Here is a 22203-nt window from a genome sequence, read left to right as displayed (position 1 = left end):
AAGAACCGTCTATATAATGAATGGCACCTCCACATAAACATCGCGAAGTAACGTATTTTAATTAAGATCACAGTCTTGCAATCTGCGGGCTTTAGACTCATATAAAATACTCCAGCGATTTCACGTGACTTGTTATTTAATGCAAAATGTCACCTTTGTTCACACTTTTAGCATAAAATTATACAAATATGAACTTGTATGTTTTGACTCGGTCTTTGACGGCTTAAGTGATTTAAGAACTTTTGAAAGAGATCTTATAAACATTGTGTTTCATATAAAAAAGGAAAGAAAAAAATACTAACTCCTAATAGCACGGTTATTTGTTGATTAGACGCTCTAATTATTAATAATTGTAAAGTACATTTAATCCATGCAATATTATTTATAAGGAATCATGTCGGAATCGACAATTTATTAAGTTTTCATTTGTAGAATCATATAAGAGTTATTTGAAAGCTTTGCAATGGTTGCGTTAACCTGAGAGTTACATCAAGATAAAAAAAGTGGAGAGATTCTACTATTTTATCATTAAATTAAAGTGTTGTATAAACCACGTATGAAACCTTAAAAAATCTGAAGAATCAATATTAGTATTTTTAATTACTATTGGATTCATATAAATTTGTATCAGACCGTAACTTGTCACAAATGAAGGGGAGCATTGATACAAGGTTTGGTAACATGAGACTTTAAATATAAACGTGAATAGAAGGCGATGAGTGAACATACAGTGAACAAGCGAAACCAATTCTTTCGTTTCCACAAACCACAGCAGCTCGCTCGTAAACACACGATATACTCGTATCAGGACAAATTTGTGACTTACGAAAAAACGTAGTAATTTATATAGAGAATTACAAAATTTCGTTCAATCTCAAGACATACTTGACATGTTCTGCTGCCATTCAGAACAGTGGCTCCTGGAATTAAGATCCCCTTAACGGGACACGACAAATAGTAAGACTAATTAAAGGACAGACATTTTACTAACAGCACTTGATCAGAGCAAACTCAAAACGCAGGAAACAGACGAAGACATTAATTTATTATTTAAGCAAATTATAATAATTACAATTATTTAATAGTAATGTGATGCACAAATTATATCTTATATCTGATAGGAACCCTATTTATAAAAGAGATAAATACAGAAATTTCAGTGTAGAGCTTAGACATGTATAAACTCGAGAAAAAAAGAGATGCTTAAAAAATCATACAGATAATTATATGAAAATAGATATTTTACACATACATAAATATATACATATCAAAATAATTATATTTAGTATAAAAAACATAACATATTAAACATAATAGGGAGAAAAGTTTCTCAAGTCCAGATTTAAAGGAAATACAATATTATAATATAAGGTTATTAAATCTCTAAGTATACTAAGTTTAATAAAAATATGTGCATCAAAAATTCTTGTAATCATAGCACTTGCAGCAAGAGCATCAATGTCAATTCGTGTGTATAGTTTTAAATTTTAATCCACTATTTAAGTGACGAGAGACAGTACTAGCCATATGTCACGTCTGTCGTATAAAATATGCATATAAGACGTGTAACGAACACAATCGATATGAAGCGAATGTATCTAAAAGCCCATGAAATATTCGCAATTCAAAACTTGATGAACAAACGTACGCAAACTGGTGACAACTCTCAACAAATACGACCTGAAAATTCAGTCGCAGAACGAGATAAATAACAAATGAACACGAACAGGAGGCGAATAGCATCAGGCGACTAGGTTACTGGGTTGAAGGTGGATACAATTTAATATATCCATCAATGCACAACATAAAAACTAATACTACATATGTACATAAGCCGTAACTTTGCATATTACATGAGGCTTAATTCATAAGAAAAATACTTGTCTTTTTTCATTAAATCCTAATAGTTAAAGTTAACTCTTATTTTTATAACTTGGATTCGTCTCTTATTAACCAAAAACTTATTTTGTAAATTCATAATATTCTCCTTCATATTTAAGCTCAAACGCTCGCAAACCGAGTTTTCTTATGTCGTAAAAGTTTATATTGCCTTACATTTTTATGATTTTAGCAATTGTGCACGCGACTGTACCTGTACCGAGGAACACTGAAAAATTCGCCATAATAGCTTGAATCACGGAATTTATATGACTCCCATCGAAATAACAACTATTCAACTAGGAATTAGGTACGACTACAATTAACGTTACCAAGCAACATAACTTCAATGAAATAATTATAAAAGATTTAAAGGCGTATTAAAGTGTTGAAATTTTTCTTTCAGAACCAACCATCTTCAAATTTAGGAGCCACAAATCATCGGAATTTCCTCGGCCCTTGATCCAACTTGAAAAAAAGTCTGCGTAAGTATGATTTATCTTATCCCAAAATCTTGTTTACAAACAAACTCAGGCATTTTACTTTTTGTTATTTAAATACTTTGTATTGTACAAATACTTTACAAAGCTTAATGAGAATTTTATAGTCTGAAATATTCAGTGCACTGAAAGAATTTAGAATAACGCTGTTTTTATTTGTTAGAAGACTTGATTTACACAAACTATATGAAACGAACCGATACCTTTCCATTGAATTCTTTTTGACTTTTATATGAAGTTTAATGCATTAAGTAAAAACTAAGTACTGTCAAACATATCACAGCAAACCTCAATAGAAAAAATGAAATATAAAATAAAAAAAATACTTCCTTCTTTATTAATATTGATATATAAAATTAATTAATTATGTATATTAGATAATTTTATGTCATAAACATTTTTTTTTATACTATCACTTCATTCGCACATGACTTGTCGGAAGCATATGTGTGATTTTATTGCGTTTTATTTACCATTAACGTTTATTTAAAATGTTTACCGGCTCAATGCTATCATATTAAAAATAACGAACTTTTTCATAGAACTTTTAATCTATTTAATTAGAGAATATTTTAATATCTACGCAAGTAGAAAAATATTTCTTTAATAAAAAAAATCATTAAACTGGTATAGTTAAGTAAACATACAATCGATTTTTAAATGAGTTTCGTAACGTAACAAAGATACCTACATCTATGTGTCGGTACACATACTGTTACGTGTCAATAGTATAGACGGTGATTTGAATTGGAAAACCGATGAATAAACAATTCAATAAAACGGTCAATATACGGAATTGTAACGGGCGATGCAGACGTCAAACGCGTCTGATCCGTATGATGAACTTATGAAAGCATTCAACGGAGAGCCAAATGAAAATTATCGAAAACAATTATCGTGAGTGGCTTAAACACTTTTTAATACGAAAAATCTTTTTCTTTGCAATCTCCATACTATTGATAGTCACTATTCATCAAGTACGTCACGTGTTCCAGACGATTTATCAAAACATAATGAGATCTAAGACTCTCGCGAGTTTTATTCATTTAAATGAAACTAATATATTTCGGATATACTACGCGAATTTTATTATTTAATTTTAAAACTACATAATCCCGACGTTTCGGTTACTTTTCAGCAATCGTGATCACGGGCGGACGAGACATCTCGTTTTAAAATAAAATAATAAAATGAAAATAAAAAATAAAATAAAATAATAAAAATCACGTATTATATCCGAAATATATTAGTAACATTTAAATGATTTATGAAAACAGTAAAAATTTAAATTAAACACATGTATAAATTGCATTATGAAAGAAAATTAAACAAAAGTAATCTTAATTCACTTTATTTAAATTATCAAATTTTTGTTTCCTCTATATCTTTAATAATAGGGTGTATGACATTAAATGTATGACATATGTCAAAGATATCACGTCCTATATAAAATATATATTACGTGACATCTTTTACATTTCCTGTTATCTACTACATTCAACTCACCTCGTTATCCTTGTCGGCGTCTTTGATGTGCTGTGCTATGAATCTCACGCTTTGCAGCGCTGCCGCCACTTCCGGTGATAAATGACGAGGCAGCATATTTTCCGATTCCGTCACTGTTTCAATATTATTAATATTAATAATATATTATACGATTCCGTTTAAATACAATAAATATTAACACAGGAACTAATTGCTTTAAATGTCGATTATTATACCAAGTCTCGTTAACAACAACCAAAGCAATGATGAAACACAAACCAGACCTTTATATCAACTAACCATCCTGCGTTACTTAATTATTATCTAATATATATAGGTTAGTGAATACGATTTTAATGTAATACAAATATTCCTACACCATACAAATTTGTATTTGTGATAAAAATAAAAGGATTTTTTGTAAGTCCCATATATTTTTTTTATAAATGTGCATTATTCTTACATATTTAAATGATAACATATGTATGAGTAAACACAATTATACAAATAAAGTCTATATCAATTTGCTTCGACTTTATAAGAGTTTCCATGGAAAAAATTTTGGTCACACTGGCCAATAATACAAGATTCTTAATTTTAATTTATATCATGAAAAATGAACTCTCATAGTAACGTTCTAGTAAGTCTTTCATAGTTAGTCTTACCTGAAGGTCTCTGATGAACGCCAGCTCCCATCATATCATCCTCAGGAGCTGGTGATTTGCAGTAGTCACCATCATCTCCCTTGGTGCTTCCATAAGCATCAGTCAGACTGTCCCTACTGAAATTAATTTGGTATTGTATCTGATTGAGCTTAATTGATATATTAAACAAACTTAATTTATACCTAGCGAAACAATAATACGCGAAAAATAAGCAAAAATAAACAGAAATTCTATTTAACAAATATTTTTAAAATACTAAACAAATAAAAAAAACAGAAGCAAAACATCTGAAAAAGAATTGTTATTATTTCCACTTGAAAAAAAAAGTAATAAATACGCTATCCGATTCTGTGTGATATTTTGACATGGTAAAATTATTTTTGCAAAAAAACTGTTTCGTGTTTAAAAAGTATGTGGATAGCTAAAAATATTCCGTCATATATTTATAAAAATATATACGAGTATATAGTATCTGAAGTTAGTAGACCCAAATATTTTATTGTCAAAATTATCGCCACGACCGCAGGCTGAATAAATAAAGTCATAAAATACGTTACATTTTATGTCTCTTATAAACGCAGCCATGAAATAACATTATAAAGGCAATGAATAAAAAATAAAGGTACTTTATGGCAATAAATGTTCAAAGAGAGATGAAAAGACCGTAAAAAAATCTACAGCCAATTACTATTCAAGGAAGATTATTTTACAACTTCTACCCCAGGGACTGATTGCTGAGAACAGTGTCAATATGATAAAATATATACTGAAATTTTAATACGAAAATACACATGTATAGAGCTGGAATAAAGATAACGTTGCTTGTGCAAAAATTTCTTCTTAACCCAAATAAATGATATAAATGACCGTGGCGTTGTAAATCTTTATGGTACATCAATGTTTATAACGTCATTGTGGATAAATATGACGAGAAATTAAGTGACGATTTTATATCAATTCAAAACGTAGAAGTTTCGAAATTTCGACAAAATAGATTTCATTTTACAACAAAAAAAAAACAATAAATAGCTGCCGTTTTAAAACGAGGAAAATAAGTTTTTAGTTTTATAATGGAATTAGAAAAACCGGCTAAGAAATTACAGTCGTATATATACATGCTATTTTTTTTAAAAAAACCTTTAGGAACTATTAATATTAATGTAATTTTTAAAATTTTATGTAGAAACATATTCTCCATATTTTACATAAAGTACAATATAGAAAAAGTCGCAGGGAATAAACTAACGGGATCTGTCAGGCATGGAAATTGATTTATTTATAGATAATTCTTTTAGTTACAATCGATAGTACTATGTCTATATTTCCTTTTATTTTCTCATCTCTTTATAAATAAGTCAAAACAAATACTTCTCATATTCAAAATACTGTACTAAGATATATGTATATTCAAAATATATTTTTATCAAACACCGAGTAAGACTGAAATCATTGTAACTATATCTTAATACAAATATAAAAGTAACCAAACGACTGGAAGGCTATTCAAAATAAGTCGGGGGTTTAAAGATAAACCCATTCTGAAACTTGAGTTCTAATTGGGATGTTTTATATCTGACAATATCTTTAATAATACAAATAAAATGAGTAACTATCATACAACTATCTGACACATCGAAAATTAAATCCGTAATCCGAAGATATAGGATACGAATAACAATATCAAATGATAACAAGCAAAAAGTAACTTAATTATTACAAGCATTACAGTTCAATATTACTTTACTGATAACATCATATTACAAAAATAACGAAATTTCAACCTCATTTCCAGCTCATTTGTATATCCGTTAGAGACAAAGGTGTCGTCGTAGTCCGGAAGGGAGTATTTGGTTCTTCTCATCATCAACAATTTAGGCATCAGCTGAAGGAAAAGCTTCTTCATCCATGGAGACATCGTGTGGGTCGAAGGAGACCTTGAGAGAGAAGGTTATAACAACTTTGCTTTCAAGAAAATAACCAAATTTAACAAGAGACATTATGATTGTATGGCTAAACTCAATATTAATAATTTTTGTGAAATGACTTAACAAAATATTATTTTTTTATTAAATTTATTTTTGTCGAACACTCATCCAAGAATTATGACATAAAGGTTATCCTAACATATGTATCAAATATACGCATTTAATAAAAGCATCGCAATCCGCGGCATCGGCCATATTTCAGCATCTATTGTTCTTTATCGAAGTGGCAACGTACAATGAACCTAGATTTATGAGTCACGCCGCCTGCCCAAACATTTCGCCTATCTATTTTGTTTTGCAATTTCGTGTGGCTATGACAAAGCACTGTGTACATGTGCATAATTCTGCAGTTAACCAGGGAATATTTTTTATTATATTTATACGAAAAATATTTTTCAGACTTCATTCAAATACAATTTAAAATGTTACTGAAACTATCCTCTGTAACAAGTAAGATATACATACATGATTGAAAATGTGCTGCTTGTGAAATTTGTTACGAATTATATTTAAATCACTTAGGTCATAATATAACTACTCGTTGGTTATTAGTATCGCAGGACTTTCTACATTAAAAGATCACAAACAGTGAGATAAAAATAATAAAAATCTACAAGAGATTAATCTATTATAATTGTGTAGTAAATTTTTGTACCTGTATTTTTTTCATAAGATAATAACGTTTTGATGTCTACTTAAAAACGATAACTTTTTTAAATTAATTTACATCTTCAATCTTACTCTGTCTATCCACGTCTTATTATAATAATAAATTTAATTAATACATACCTTTTAAATTCCGTAAACACTACTTTTTAAATTTTCTTTAACTTACCATATTTTTGAGTTGCTTATTATTTTCATTATTAAAACACATTGTTTATTTAATACAGGCATTAATCATACTGCATTATAACTCAATATTAAGGTTTCACTCGTTTTAAAGACATCCATTCATTTTAAAGCACTACAGAAATGAACAACTACATCTACAAGAGAAAGAGGGTAGACAGATAGAAGGAGAAAAACTAAATTAAAGAAGGATTAGGGAAGGACCTTTAAAAGTTGATCCACTCACCTAAAGTGAACATTTAAAACGCATACCGTCATCCATACACTGAGCGATACCAAAATCATTGTAAACAGCAAATACTTCCCTAACAACGGTATTGCTAGAGATGTGGGCGGTATGATTTCAGCCATCAACAGGAAAAACACGGTGAGTGAAACCAGAATCGAGATGCTTAACGAAATCTACGAGAAAGAGAGAATTATATATTATTTACCTGAAATGGACGTTTACAATGCATACAGTGACCCAAACGCTGAGCGACACGAGAATCATTGTGAATAGTAGATATTTCCCAAGCAAAGGGATCGCCAAGGATGTTGGCGGGATGATCTCGGCCAGACCAAGGAAGAACACAGTGAGGGACACCAGGATGGAGATGCAGAGCGATATCTAAGAAGAAAAGTCCTTTTTGAATGACATTGTACATTAAACGCATTACATATTGTCTTTCCACTAGCGATTATGTTACTTAAAACAATCATACACTTAGTATACTTCAGCTTCTTATACATAAAACATATTCAATATGACATAAAATTTAGGGTGTCTGCAGAAAAATTTTCATTTCCAAATTTTTAAGGAGTCGGCGTGGTATCTAATCATCTCGGGGATTTCAGATGCCTTGGACAACCGCAACGTCATGCATTCACAATAAAATCATTTCTTTGATAATGATTCCCCTCTCTTTTATACAATGACAAAATAGTCCCTGGCTAGTGTCTACCGTTCTTCATTTTAAGTAATATTATAGGAAGTATAAGAAACAACTCGCAGGAAATTGCTAACGAGAGGTTGAATAAGACTTTGTAACAGAACTGAAGATACTTGAAAGTTTTTCACACAATGAAATTCTTAACGACATCTTTCACTAGAAAAACTTCTAACAACTTTATATTACAAGAAATTATAAGGAAAAACGTGACATATGAATTCAAACATATGATCCAAATAATATAACAAAACACTGTGAATGGATACTCCTCAAGAACAGACACTTCTAATAATTTCTTTTCCTTGAAACTAGAATTAACCACCGTTATAAATTTTCTTTTTTTTAAATATTTTTGAAACAATCAATACTAAGTGTAACCAAATTAAACAATCAAGTATAGAGAGGTTATTAAATATGAAAGTCAAAAATTGTTCGGCGGACATCCTTTACATGGCAAAATAACGAAGTTGTTACAAACGTCTACAACATTATCGATACCAATATATTTACATACAACCAAAATATTTTATACACATGTTACTAACTGGTGGAAAGACAACGTAATTAATAAGCGAAATGATATAAATGATAGCGCATTCCCACATCAAGCTAATGAATCAAAAAAGACCACGAATGGCTTGGAAAAGGATAGATGGATGAGCGGATGGAAGCACGGAAGAAGTTATATCCCACAGAAGTTACGCAAATAAAAAAAAAATAGAAACATTCGGAAACTTTATCAGAATAATTCATATATCAATGTTATTATCTGTAAAGTTTATATTATGATATAACTTTGACATGTACAGTGAATTTAATTTCAGTTCTAAGATAAAAGCATCACTATATAACTTATAGAAATCTTGGGAGTTCTTACTAGATAGAAAAGTGATATTTTCTCACATATTCGTCGAACGAAACAGAAAAGGCACGAGATTATAACAAGCTTAAACAGAAGTGAAATCGAAAAGGAAATGAAATTATATCAATGTTTAAAATCAGATTATTTTGAGCACAACGCTTCGCGAGTTTCAACTACCACAAGACTATGAGAGGATCACATCACACAATAACTAATGTGACGACTGAACACCACACGTGTTACCTTTTCACCAGAATCCGATGGCAAATAAAATACAAGCACAGTCAAAAATGTCAACCCAACACAGGGTATGATTAAGTTTACTGTATAGAACAGAGTTTTTCTTCTCATAGTTAGTTTAAAAGTTATGTCTGAAACAAAAAATAGAGCTACAGATATGGCAAATATATGTTCAAGTAAATAACTTATGAATAGAAATTAAAAAGTATGTCAGTTTGTTAAATCCAATTTAAAGCTGGTTTCTCTATTCTAAGTTCAAAACGCTTTAGATTTAGTTATTTTAAACTTTTAATTCGAAATAGTATGCTACTAATTTGCTAATTTTCAAATCTTATTGCTGTATGTGTTGCAATAACATAACATTTTTTGTCATTTAACTTACCAGAAAATGGTTCGGGACAGCAAGGATAGTACTCCTCATTTCTAGTAGCGGGCACCTCGAGTATATCCCACTCTACCGATAAATAAAACTCACTAAGATCAATACCAACATGAACGAGACTACTCCCAGGTAACTGGTCCATATGTTTTAAATCCACCTGTAACATTTATAATCCTAGAATTTTGATTCTAAACAGACGTCCATAGGAATGTTTAAACTCCTTAACGATGACAATCGTAGAATATTTATTGAATAAATAAATTATTCAAATTATAATCCCTTCGTTTGAAATATACGAAACAAAGTCTATATCGTTAGGCATATTGAAGTCCACAGAAAATTTATCAATAATTTTTATTATGATGCAAATGGTGCAAGAATAATAGCTACTTGATAGTAAATGCTCGTAACAATTTATATATTTAGTAGATTAAACAAAAATGTTTATGTAGCACTATTGTTTATGCTAAACAATCACCAACCAACGGCCAAATCGTAATCAGATTGGACCGTGTAATAGCTACATAGTCTGTTATCTCATTTTTGAACATTCTCTAAGACATTTAAAAATGACCCATTATATATCTAATAGTCGTGTGCAGATATTTCAAATGATTCTAACTTGTTCCTTGCATGGATATTTTAATTTCATCTCCCATTATAACTAATCAATAATTTCTATATATTCTTAGTTAAATTTAAATATCAATTGTCTATTTAACTAATGGCGTACATTATGAAAATAGACTCAGCTGTTCGTATGACGTACTCACAGAGAAGTAGCAGCAAGCTCTCGTCTGTAATATTAATATGATTGGATAGTGACAACAATATTACCTGAGCTCCGTTGTAGGTCCAAGAACCGAATTTCATAAAGCAAGTCTGCTCATCGAATGGAAAATATTCAACATTTATCTCACACGAGGACTTGTATATTGCTGGAGGCTTCCAATTCACTTCTCCGGTATACTTTAAAGTGGCTTTTGTCATAAGTGTGACCTGAAACATCATATGTAATCATTAGGAAAGGAAACATTTCTGTTTAACTTAATTACTCATAAACGCCTTTTTAATACCAGATTGGTATTATTCGTATGACAAGAATAACATCATAATATTTATAGATTTAGTATATTTATAATTTTGAAAAATTGTTGCAAATAGGCTTAATTTTTTATTTTTTTCAATATACAACCGACCGGTAATGAGAATAACTATGAAATAAATATTACTTAAGAATACATACTACTTAAAATAAACTGTATACAAATGCTCTTGAATCTCAAAATTATATATTTTTATACATTCTGTCTACTAATTAAAAAGCGAGCTACGGCTTTGTATAATAGCAAAAAATTCAAACAAATAAAAAAAGGCTTTTCTCGGTATATACTAAAAACATTGTAAAGATATTTTTATTTATAAAAGAAATAATTTTCAATCACCAGTTTTAGGATTTGTTTCTTTAATAAGTATTTTTTTGATTTATTTTTTTTATTCTAGTTTATCTAGAATGTACAGTTATAATTAAATTATAAATCTTATTTACTCTGTTAGACTGTATTATTATAATTTGCTTGCTTTAATTTACTATAATCTACTTATTATTACGGTTTTTGGATTATAATTAATAATTCTTTTTATTGTCTAAGCTGCTGGTAAAAATGTAACAAGTCTTTTTTTAAAAAAAGAATTAAATATAAAATAAACGACTTTATTGCAATTAAAAAAACTCCTTCCTTTTTTCTTCATGCAGCACTGAAGATTATAATTCGATCAACAACTAAGATCGTTGAAATTGGTAAAATTTTATACGTTTCCAGTGCAAATGAAGCCTTAGTTTAAAAAAATATACAGATTGTATTTGTATATAACCACTTTTTTCAAATTCACCTCTCAACCCTTTAACACGAGTCATTGCTCAACATAACCTAGTCTACTACTAGGCTTTAAGTATTTAAAAAACAACAGTACCTACCATTCCAAATTTTAGCTTCTAAATATCAATAAAATAAAAAACATTTATTGTCCCTTAAACAAACTAACAACGCGCTTATATATTCATATGTGTATATATACTTCTTTTAGTACTTAAGTAGAAATAAATAGCAGAAGTTTCAACAAAACCATGGTTTTCGGACATACTGCGCTTATTTTATTACTCTACATTAATTCGACACTACACCCGTTCACACTTTAACTTTTTAAATTTGGCCTTCCCGTGATTATTTCTTTAAGAATATAATCATAGAATACGTAAAACATTGTTTTTTTTTAGTATAAAATCGTGAAAGTCTTAGGTTTAATTAAAATACAAAGACGTAAACTATATGTATTACATAAAGTACACCAAAGGCTCAGCAAATGTAAACTCTATCAAACTAAATTTTATTATTTTAGAAAAATAACCAGAACCTATTAAAGTATGCATGGGAATTCAAGGAAATGTTATTAAACCTGTCTTCTAGAAATGAGTCAAAATTGTCTGTAGTTAAAAGATAATCTTACTAATTTTAGAAATGAAAATATTCTTTAACGTAAATAAAATTAATAAACATGTAACGACGTTAAGATTCTGTGCCTAGAAATAACCATAGGTAAGTGAGATGCGATGGAATTATTTACTTATCGTAAATATTTACTTCGTACTGCAAGCATAGCACAAAATGAAAAGCAAACGATGTTTATATGAATAAATTCTCTAAGTCATCTACTTTTAACTAGAGATACAGAAAATCTAAGGAGGAAAAAGGCTAACGAGCAATATATAGCGGTTATTCCCAGTAACATTCCTTACGAGTAACGAAGCAGCCGGCTACAGCTAGTTTATTATATGCATACAAACTATTATTCAAATTCTCATTCGATATCGCCAGATGGGAAGTATGATAAGTTTGTTTTATATGTAACATTATTGTAATTTTTTATATTAACTATAACACTTAGATTATTAATAAAATGTTGGCCTATATATACTGTAAGGAATTCCTAGTTCCTTTGTAACATCTCGCAAAGAATTCTACCGTCAAGAAAACCGAAGAGAGTAGCACTGTTAAGAAAACTCAATTCAAACACTTAATAGAATTATATATTTCTAAATACATACTTCGTAATTACCGTCCCAGTTATTATAAAGGACGATATCAGGCAGCCAGATATGCTCTGAAGGTACATACAGCATCTCAACACCTCCATAGTCATCTGGATTCCATTGAAGCTTGTAGTCGAACCATTTCTGGAAATTTCGTTTACTGATGTAGCTATTCCGCGATAATTCCTTTAATTGATGGTGGTTAAGATAGTATTTGTAGGTGAAAGGAATGATAGTGAGACAATGATAAGTAAGCGTAAGTGGATGGTTGAATATTATATTTGGTTAATTTTATTTATTATTATTAATTTAGTTTTGTATTAAATAATTAAATTAAGGTTAAAATTTAGATTGTCTCTAAAAATGCCCTGTCTCTTTCCAGCGAATTAATGAAAACACATACTAGCTAAGGAAGAATGAAAATATAAATCTTATGAGTCCTTAAACAAGTGCGCAATAAATCAAAATCTGTCTGTACTTAGTTCTTATTAAGTTTATAGGATTTAGATGAAAGCCGGAATACAGATAATAAAATTCTCTATGAAGGAAAACAGCAGAGTTCAGGGCATTAATTCTATGACCATTGGAAATAGTGTATTGTAATGATCCATACTAATATTATAAATGCGAAAGTAACTCTGTCTGTCTGTCTGTCTGTTACGCTTTCACGCCTAAACTAGTGAACCGATTTTGATGAAATTTGGTACAAAGATAGAATAGACCCTGAGGAACAACATAGGCTTTTTATTGCAAACAAATAAGGGAGAATGGGTAAAAAGAGGGGAAGAATGTTCATATGGAAATTCGTCATTTTTAAAGCTATAACAATGAAACTTTGTATTTAGACACTTTATTAGGAATGATTAATTTGCAATTTTTTATTTATTTATCCATACTAATATTATAAATGCGAAAGTGAACTCTGTCTGTCTGTTACTCAATCACGCCTAAACTGCTGAAACAATTTGCACGAAATTTGGTATGGAGATATTTTGATACCCAAGAAAGGACATAGGCTACTTTTTACCCCGGGAAAATGACACATTCCACTGGGATCATTGAGGTGGGCCGATCGCTTTTACGCCTAAACTACTGAACAGATTTAAATGAAATTTGGTAAGGAGATAGTTTGAGACTTAAGAAAAGACATGAGTTACTTTTGACCACGGGAAAACAACGCATTCCCATGGGAAAAATTACTTTTCTGGCCAAGGAAGGAAAAACAAAAACATCGTATATAAAAATGTATTGCAGTAACCTATCTTCTTCTTAAAATGTATTAACCTAACCTAACCTATTACAATCACACATAGTATGGCCTCATCCCATCTCGGCACAAAAAAGTACAGCTCAGGTTTTTTCATACTACTATACAAAAAAAAACTATCCAATGCGAACGAAATCACGGGTAAAAGCTATATATAACTAATTCAGAAATTTACGCGGACGAAGTCGCGGACAAAACCTAGTTAAAAATAAAATAAAAGGAACCAATGTATATTGCAATAACATAAAAGCCGATGAAGAACATTTATAGGTTAATTCAAATAAAATTATCAAATAATCTTTATCGATACATATGAGAAGAAGAAAATTTTTTTGTATCTTCAACTACATACTATGTTAGTTGTCACTAAATAAAACCGTTACCTGTTCCACCCACAAGTTGGTTGTCATGACCTGGTTCTTCAAATTCACCTCCATGAGTTGCGACAGCTTCAAGCCAAGCCTGACCGTCAGTATGTCACTCACATTGGTCACAGGTCTGATCAATCGATTGTAGTTGCTGAGCAGGTCATCATAAAGCCTTTTGACATCTGGATTCGCTTCCAGCAGTTTGACAGCTGTAATTATTTTGTTTAAATTATATACAAACAAAAGTAATCTAATACAACAGCACGAAATTTTCGTAATTATAATTAACTATTATACTTAAATTATTTTAGATTGTATTTCTAATTGAATTCGTTTCTAACCATATTTATAGTTTCTTAGACTTACCAAAGCAGCTCCTTATGATATTGAACAATAGCAACAAATATCCAAACTTCATATTTAGTCTTTATATCCTTAGAGAGTGTTTACGATTGATGCTGTGAGACATTAAGATGAATATTCACGGCGCCTGCGTAATCAATAGTCTACGAATCAGCACTAGCGCCGTTGTAATAGTGGACGGGAGATGAACTAAATTCAGTTTTCACAACCCCTTTCAGACAATAGATGGCATTATTTTAAGATATTAATTTAAAATTCAACGTTTTCCAATTGTAACAGGAAAAATTAAAATCCAAGGATAACTTTGACACATTTTATTCATCATTTTGAAAACAATAACACTATATACAGTCAGATCAAAAAAACTCGTATTGTAAGTTTTAAACAAGTGAGAGATTATTTTAGATGTACTTAAAGTTAACTTAGAATTATAAGTTTCATTATAAACGAAACCATAACACTATCTTTTATTATTTTCAACTTTAATTTTCTTTAAGGTCTTTCCGTTGTAAATATATTCGACTGTTCGATCATCTGAAAAATAAATTGTTTATAATTTTCATATATGAATCTTCAAACCCAAAAACCTGAGCCTCTTAAGACATAAAATATTTTTTTTATTCACCTAACACAGGGTTCTTGGGAAGTGGCCAGAGACTAAAGGGATATATGTATGCATTGGGAACTCGCCTTATCACTATAGTCCTTTCCTGCGCCATGTTTGGAGTTTCTGGAAAATAGATAACAATGAAAAATTCTTTTTATATTTATGTCCTGTCCGGTATAAAGTTAGTCTTAAACATTATTCTACGAAAGTGAAACGTTTACAAATCAGTGTATATTTATGTACCAATATCGACTAATCTATTATAAGATTATTTTGGCCATTCAGTTTTGGAAAGTACCTATGAACAGCCAACCAAAACTTCATGGTAATTTTCAAATTCACACAAGATAAACATACAAGCAATCACAGAATCATAATATAAAATTCCACAACATACGTTAGAAACATTTTAATTCCGAACGTATTGTTCAAAAAACAAAATATCATAGTTTAAAAAAATGGTATATAAGAGTTGAATAAGAAAATAATTAAATTCATGATGATAATTTAATCTGTGTTTCCTGAATCATAAAATCTCCGTTCATATAACACTCCTGCATCACTTATACTATTAATAAATGTGAGGTCTCGGAGGTGATCAGTATTACATAAGAGTTCAACATACGATTGAGGAAGACAAGCAGTAATCGAAGCCATCTTCCTTCTTCCTAGAGCAATGTCAATGTTATTCTAATATCTTCCTGCTGTATACACAATCAACGCTGACACCTTTATTGTATGGAATATTTTCGCTTCGCGATTGATATTTATGAATTTATTCAATTATATTTTGAATATCACTGTATTTTTTAATTAATACATGTTTGTAATGCATATAAAATAACAGAACCTCAGAAGGGGGTAGTTCCAAATCATATTATTATAAATGAACTACATATTGGAATATTCCAGAACATTTCATATTATTTATACATTTGTGTTACAAACTACTAAACAACTTAACAAGAAAATCACTTATATATGAGAACAAAAAGAATAAAAATTAATAGTCCTAGATATCGAAGGGTTATCGAAGGCAATATATATCATATCAGTGAAGCTACCAGGCGGAGAGGTGCTAAACTATTATACCTATAAGGTCATAAATATGCAAATGTACGCATCGTTAAGGCTACTTCCTCATAGCTCGTAGGTGTACCATTTTTCACTTAAGAGGACAGTAAATACTCCGTACGTCATAGATTTATGGTTGTTTATGTCTAACTGTCTGTTACAATGTCCGCGAGGACCATGGGATGGGGAACCTATATTGGTGATGAAGTTTCAATTTGAGGGTATGAAAATTTGGGGACTGATATTGAAGAAATCAGAGCGTAAAATGTGTAGAATAATTTTCGCTTCAATATCATTGTAAATTTGCTTTGAATTCAGTCATAACTTATTATAGATAATAGATTTTTAAAGTTATAGTTTTTTTTTCCAATAAATAGTGACTGAACCGTAATTAGGTGAAAAACATTCGAACAAGTCTATCAGGAGACAATTATTGAGAAAGTAGTTCAGTCACTCATCAATACCAGGATCGATAAGTAAATATTTTTCTTTCAGCACGACTCGCCGCCGTGTGTGAAAGCACAATTTACCCAAACTTTGTTAGAAACTGAAATAGCTTTACATGAAGGTAATGAACTAAAAAAAAATCCTTATGTAATGGTCATAACAGGACTAAGAATAAATGGATATCGTATTAAATTTAATTAAATAAAGATATTTAGAACTTACCTCACTTTTCCCACATCTAAATAAAGCTCTAAAGTATATAAATATTTTTTTATTAATATCATTAAAATGGAAGTTTGTGAGAATGTTTGTTGCTCTTTCAAGCAAAAACAACGAAATGGATTTTAATGGAACGTAAAAATTTAAAAATCAAGAAAACATATAAATCAAATTAATTAGATATTGTTTAAACAAAAAAAATAACTGACATCCATATATTTAGTAAGAGAATTAAAGTATAATAAGAGTCGTCTGAGGAAATCCTAAGAAAAGGAAGATAAAAAAGTAGATTTAATGAAAATACCTAAACAAGAAACGTTTAACTTCTATAATGCAATCGCCAAAAAAAAGGTGATGCGCAAAATTCTTCGAAAGATACACAAAGTTTATTGTGTTCAATTTTATTCCGCTTCATTTCGATTCATGGAAAAATTTAAATGACTTACTCTAGTTTATTCCAAAATATAAAAATAAAATAACAACATAACGAGCGCAAGAGTTACTTTCTGGCAACAAATATGTACAAAAAAACACGATTTCGAAGAAAATATGGTTTTTATTATATAATATATAAATCTACATCCATAATCCAAGCACCTAGAATAGAAAGAGTCGCAGACAAATGCTAATTAAAAATATTATTGGATACTATTGAATTTAAGCGAATCACTCCGTAAAATCTGAAATGATCCCTAATTCCCACGAAACAATCTGTCCGATTACGTGTTAATAGACTAAGGAAGCACAATTTATCACTTGTGGATAACCAGAGATGGTACACTAACCTACCTACTTATTTCAGATGCCTGATCTGTTCCGTTGCATAATATTCGTCATAAGAACAAGATTTCTTAACAATGAATTTGATTTCATTTGCGTTATAATAAAGGCTTTAGTACTTTGCACTTTTTAAATATGTTTGATAGGGTCATGTCTTTGTATTTTGTAATTTTCACCGTTCTTACTCATTTTCGTCAAAAAATAACGCAAATATTGTAAAATATGTAAATCTTTAGGGTTTTTTTTTTATTTGATTATTCAACTACATATCAACCTCTTTAAAAGTAACTGAAATGTTACTATTGAATACAAAAATCTTATCTCATCTCCGTTGTTATTGTTTCAAATATACAGTAGGGGGTATACATTTTAGAAAAATATTACAGTTGTGGCTCATACAGTCGTAGATGAGTTTATCCAATTAAAGTTTAATATATCACAATAACCTAAGTGATGTTCATAATAAAAGCTGGACCCTGGCCTACCGCAACACGACTCAGTAGTGTCTGTACTGACAAAAATCTTCCTTGCTTTAAAATTCTTGCCTCAGAAATTGTACAAATACGTATCAAGTATCCTTAATAAAATGAAAAAAACAACGTCACATCACAAACCCCATAAATGAGATAAGTGTGTCAAAGTTAATAAAATAACTGTAAAAAAAAATGCCGGCGATCAGAAACGAGGTCACATATAAAAGTTGGTGCCCGATAAATCATTTATGGGTCAGAAAATTGGACAAAAAAATTAATCCGCGTTTGGCGGACATAAAAGATATAAGCAGTTGTCGTTTTATTAGAAGCTGGGGCGGTGGCGAAGTTTTTGGTCGTCTTTATTTCCACAAAGTTATTGCAATATTATTTAGTTAAATAATGCAAAAATACTTAATAAATTTAATGATTAGAAGTCGAATTAAGGAGAAAAATGGTTCGAAAATTGCCTCTATTTTGTATATTGATTTTGTTACGGAAATTGTATTTTAATTCTATTAAACAATAATATCAGCAGCGGTTATATTTGACATCTACTTTAAATTCATTGAATAACTCAAACCGTTGTCACCAACCTCATTTTTATGTTATCAACGTAAAGGGTGATTTATTGCAATTTCCTATTAAAACGTCTAACAAAACACCTAATGTATATTCCTTATCACCTTTTTTTCTTTATAGTCGCACCAAAGTTTATATATTTAGGTTTTTGGAATAACTTTTTTTAGATTTTTTTTTGCACTTACTTATTGAATCAAAAAGTGCTTAATTTTTTTATTTTGATGTACCTTTTATCATTCTCACTAGTCAGAAGAATCTATTCATAGCCTCATATAAAGAAATGACACACTTTAGGCTCTAGGCCGTGCCAAAGAAATATATATGCATCCTAAATATATATGTACAGACACAAGACGTAGCCTTCTTTCGCAATCGGGTAAAAATATAATATTTATTTCATTAATATTTTTTTCTTGTTTATCATAATTAAATTCTTTTTTCAAAATACATAGATCCCGATTCAAACATACATCCATTCTATGTATGTCTAAAAACCTTATAATTTTTTGTTGCTATTACAGAGGCTAAGATTAAGTTGGGGTGACAATTGTATCTTTTTTAATAAATTTCAGTTTAAAAAGAAATATAAAGTAACAATTTTCTACTATTTTCGTGACAATTGAGAAGATAAATGACTATAAAAAACAACTAGTTTTATACTCGTCACTGGATCGAACTATCGAATGATATTCCTCTGAAGTCCATCATACATACTTTTTACCGGAAATGAAATCTAAATGCCTATAATCAAAAGAACTTCTTCGTCCAAAATTTTAACCAGCCGAAAGAAAATCCACATATATATAAAATGAATCGTATGATATAATTCTGGAATTTGTATAGGATCTATAGAGTATTTAGGATAACTTTAAAATGATATCTTCTAAAACTGTGAAATATTTCTTAAAATTATATTTGGCATGGTTTGAATTTAATCTTCAAATGGACTCAAATTAATTGTCATTAATATAATTCGCTGTATCCCTTTCGCCACACAACCTTTTGATTGCAAAATGTCTGTTGTGCACATGTAAAGTTTTTGTATATTTTGCTAAATCACAGTGCCTTTTCTTATACGCTCGTATGATAATGTCTTCGGATAAGATATACTTTAAAATTATTCTCAATAAATATAAAACGACTCACTTTTCAAAAACTTCATGGACGTTATTGTCATCAACGGTTTTTAAAAATTTAATTCTTATTCTAAAGACATTCAAAACTATCATCGTCTTATTTTAAAAGAACTTAGTTTAGACCATGATCTTCTTCATGATCCATAATTGTCATAAATCTTATTTATTTTATTTAAACCAAATGTCCACAAAACGTTTCAAACAACCAATGTTCTGCAGGTGTCCGAGTACTTTGCTACGTCATGTGGGTCACTAGCTCATCAAAGACGCCGCCCCTTGGTCAATCCTGGTATAGATGTCAATGATCTAAATATGAAGCGGTGCGAGTGGCTTGGACTAAATATGCTAAGAATATTTGGATGCAATTATATTTTAAGTATTAACCTACTTCTTAAAACTACGCCTTTATTTAAATTATCCGTTGTAGATATCTTTGCTTTTTGATAAAAGATAATAATATTAATTTATTACCCAAGACCCTAAAATATTATGCCAATAATAATATTATATGTTATTTGTTAAAAAATATGAATAATGAAAGGCTACTTAATTAATGTGCAATCTTATGGCACCTGATATTTTATGAATATCCAAAAAGGTTAGGTATAACAGAACTTATATCTTAAATTACAACTAAAAAAATACAACTTAATGTGAAAATCTCAACAGTCAAAGGTAACAAATAATATAAATTATTATAATAACTATACCAGATATATAATAATAAGTTTAACTTACCTTGCTTTTCGTTTCTTCGCGGGGGTGCAGGGATTGCAGTGATATTTGCAAATAGCGCCCACGCGCAAATAAAAGCTGTCGCGCGTGAATGCGCCATGCGTGCGGTTTGGAAGACGACTGCTGTAGACACTGGACCGTCTAATACTTGATGTTCCCAGTCTCATCCCAGTGTCGGAAATTCCGCTTAGGCTAATATAAGATCGTAACTATGATAAGTATTTGAGATTAGCTTAACACTTAACACTGAAACGTATGAGAACTTAAATATACTCCTTCCTATAAGCAAGAAATTTGGATTAGTATTTATATCTAGTATTAATATATTATATAAATATATATCTTTTCTATTATAAGTTTTACAATCACCCTTACTTCTTTCAAGAATAATTTTTTAATAAAAAAATTATGAAATGATATTAAAATATGTAAAATACCAGTAAATATATCGATACTTACTTCCTTTTAACGCAAAATATGCAAACAAATAAATATAAATAATAATAATATAATAAAAACCCCATGACTTGATTAATATCCATCTTAAAAACAATATTCTTTATCAATTATATATTAGCGTAGATCATTGGCCACTACTTCATAAGCCAAGAGATGAAGCAACTCAATGTAAATAGTAAAAGTTAATGGAAATATTTTTGCCAATGAAAACTGTTAATAAATTTCACACTGTATTTAAAAAGTAAAAGATTTTAATTATTTTCTTTATGTTTTAAAGTTATGAAAACATCCAATAAGGGTGCTAGCGCTAGCTAAGAGGCGACGTCTCTTTGGAATTCATTCAAAAACAACTGAACCGATTTCGATAAAATTGTAAGGGAGATTGTTAGAAATCTAGTCATGACACAGAAATTACACGAGCGAAACCACAAAGAGATAACCAAATTAGTTATTATTTTAGATAGATCCAATTATTTTTTCCAGATTACCAGTTATAGATTCTAGATTCCATATTAAACAAAAAACCGAAACTATCCTTTTTTGAAGATGGCTAAAAATAATTAAGGTATTATGTATACGTTTACTTTTATATAAACAAAGTATTGTAACAAAGGAGTTTACAATTTTGCTTCTATATTTATTGAACCATTAATATTTGTTTTTTTTATCATAAATTTAACATATTGCAAACTTTTTCGTTATACATCATTACCTCAATAATGACAAGTAGTAATAATAGACAATTCGAAATATGTTAATCAAAATTATCGGCGTCAATTTGTCCTAAAAATTACAATCATACCAAAATTAACAAGTGATAATAT

At 29.7% G+C, this 22203-nt stretch overlaps 1 protein-coding gene across 3 annotated transcripts in view; it reads right to left on the bottom strand.

Moving 5' to 3' along the window:
- LOC116767862 (acetylcholine receptor subunit beta-like 2) overlaps positions 1–21049 on the bottom strand; it is a 30747-nt gene extending 9698 nt beyond the window's left edge. The window contains exons 1-11 of one of the 3 annotated variants that reach the window (XM_061523547.1): positions 20924–21049; positions 15496–15600; positions 14523–14716; positions 12888–13016; positions 10619–10780; positions 9782–9938; positions 9403–9530; positions 7800–7975; positions 6310–6462; positions 4529–4644; positions 3885–3997 (exon numbers count right to left, since the gene is read on the bottom strand). In XM_061523547.1, the coding sequence (XP_061379531.1) occupies positions 3885–3997; positions 4529–4644; positions 6310–6462; positions 7800–7975; positions 9403–9530; positions 9782–9938; positions 10619–10780; positions 12888–13016; positions 14523–14716; positions 15496–15600; positions 20924–21020 (1530 nt within the window). In that variant the 5' untranslated portion in view covers positions 21021–21049. Of the gene's footprint in view, positions 1–3884; positions 3998–4528; positions 4645–6309; positions 6463–7168; positions 7768–7799; positions 7976–9402; positions 9531–9781; positions 9939–10618; positions 10781–12887; positions 13017–14522; positions 14717–14873; positions 14975–15495; positions 15601–20923 lie in introns of those variants that run through there. The other 2 variants (XM_032658362.2, XM_032658363.2) reach the window with 2 other exon arrangements.
- Positions 21050–22203: the final 1154 nt, after the last annotated feature.

This window comes from Danaus plexippus, chromosome 19 (genome assembly GCF_018135715.1).
Source record: "Danaus plexippus chromosome 19, MEX_DaPlex, whole genome shotgun sequence".
In the NCBI taxonomy this organism is placed as follows: domain Eukaryota; kingdom Metazoa; phylum Arthropoda; class Insecta; order Lepidoptera; family Nymphalidae; genus Danaus; species Danaus plexippus.
This window is presented reverse-complemented; position numbering and strand designations above follow the sequence as displayed.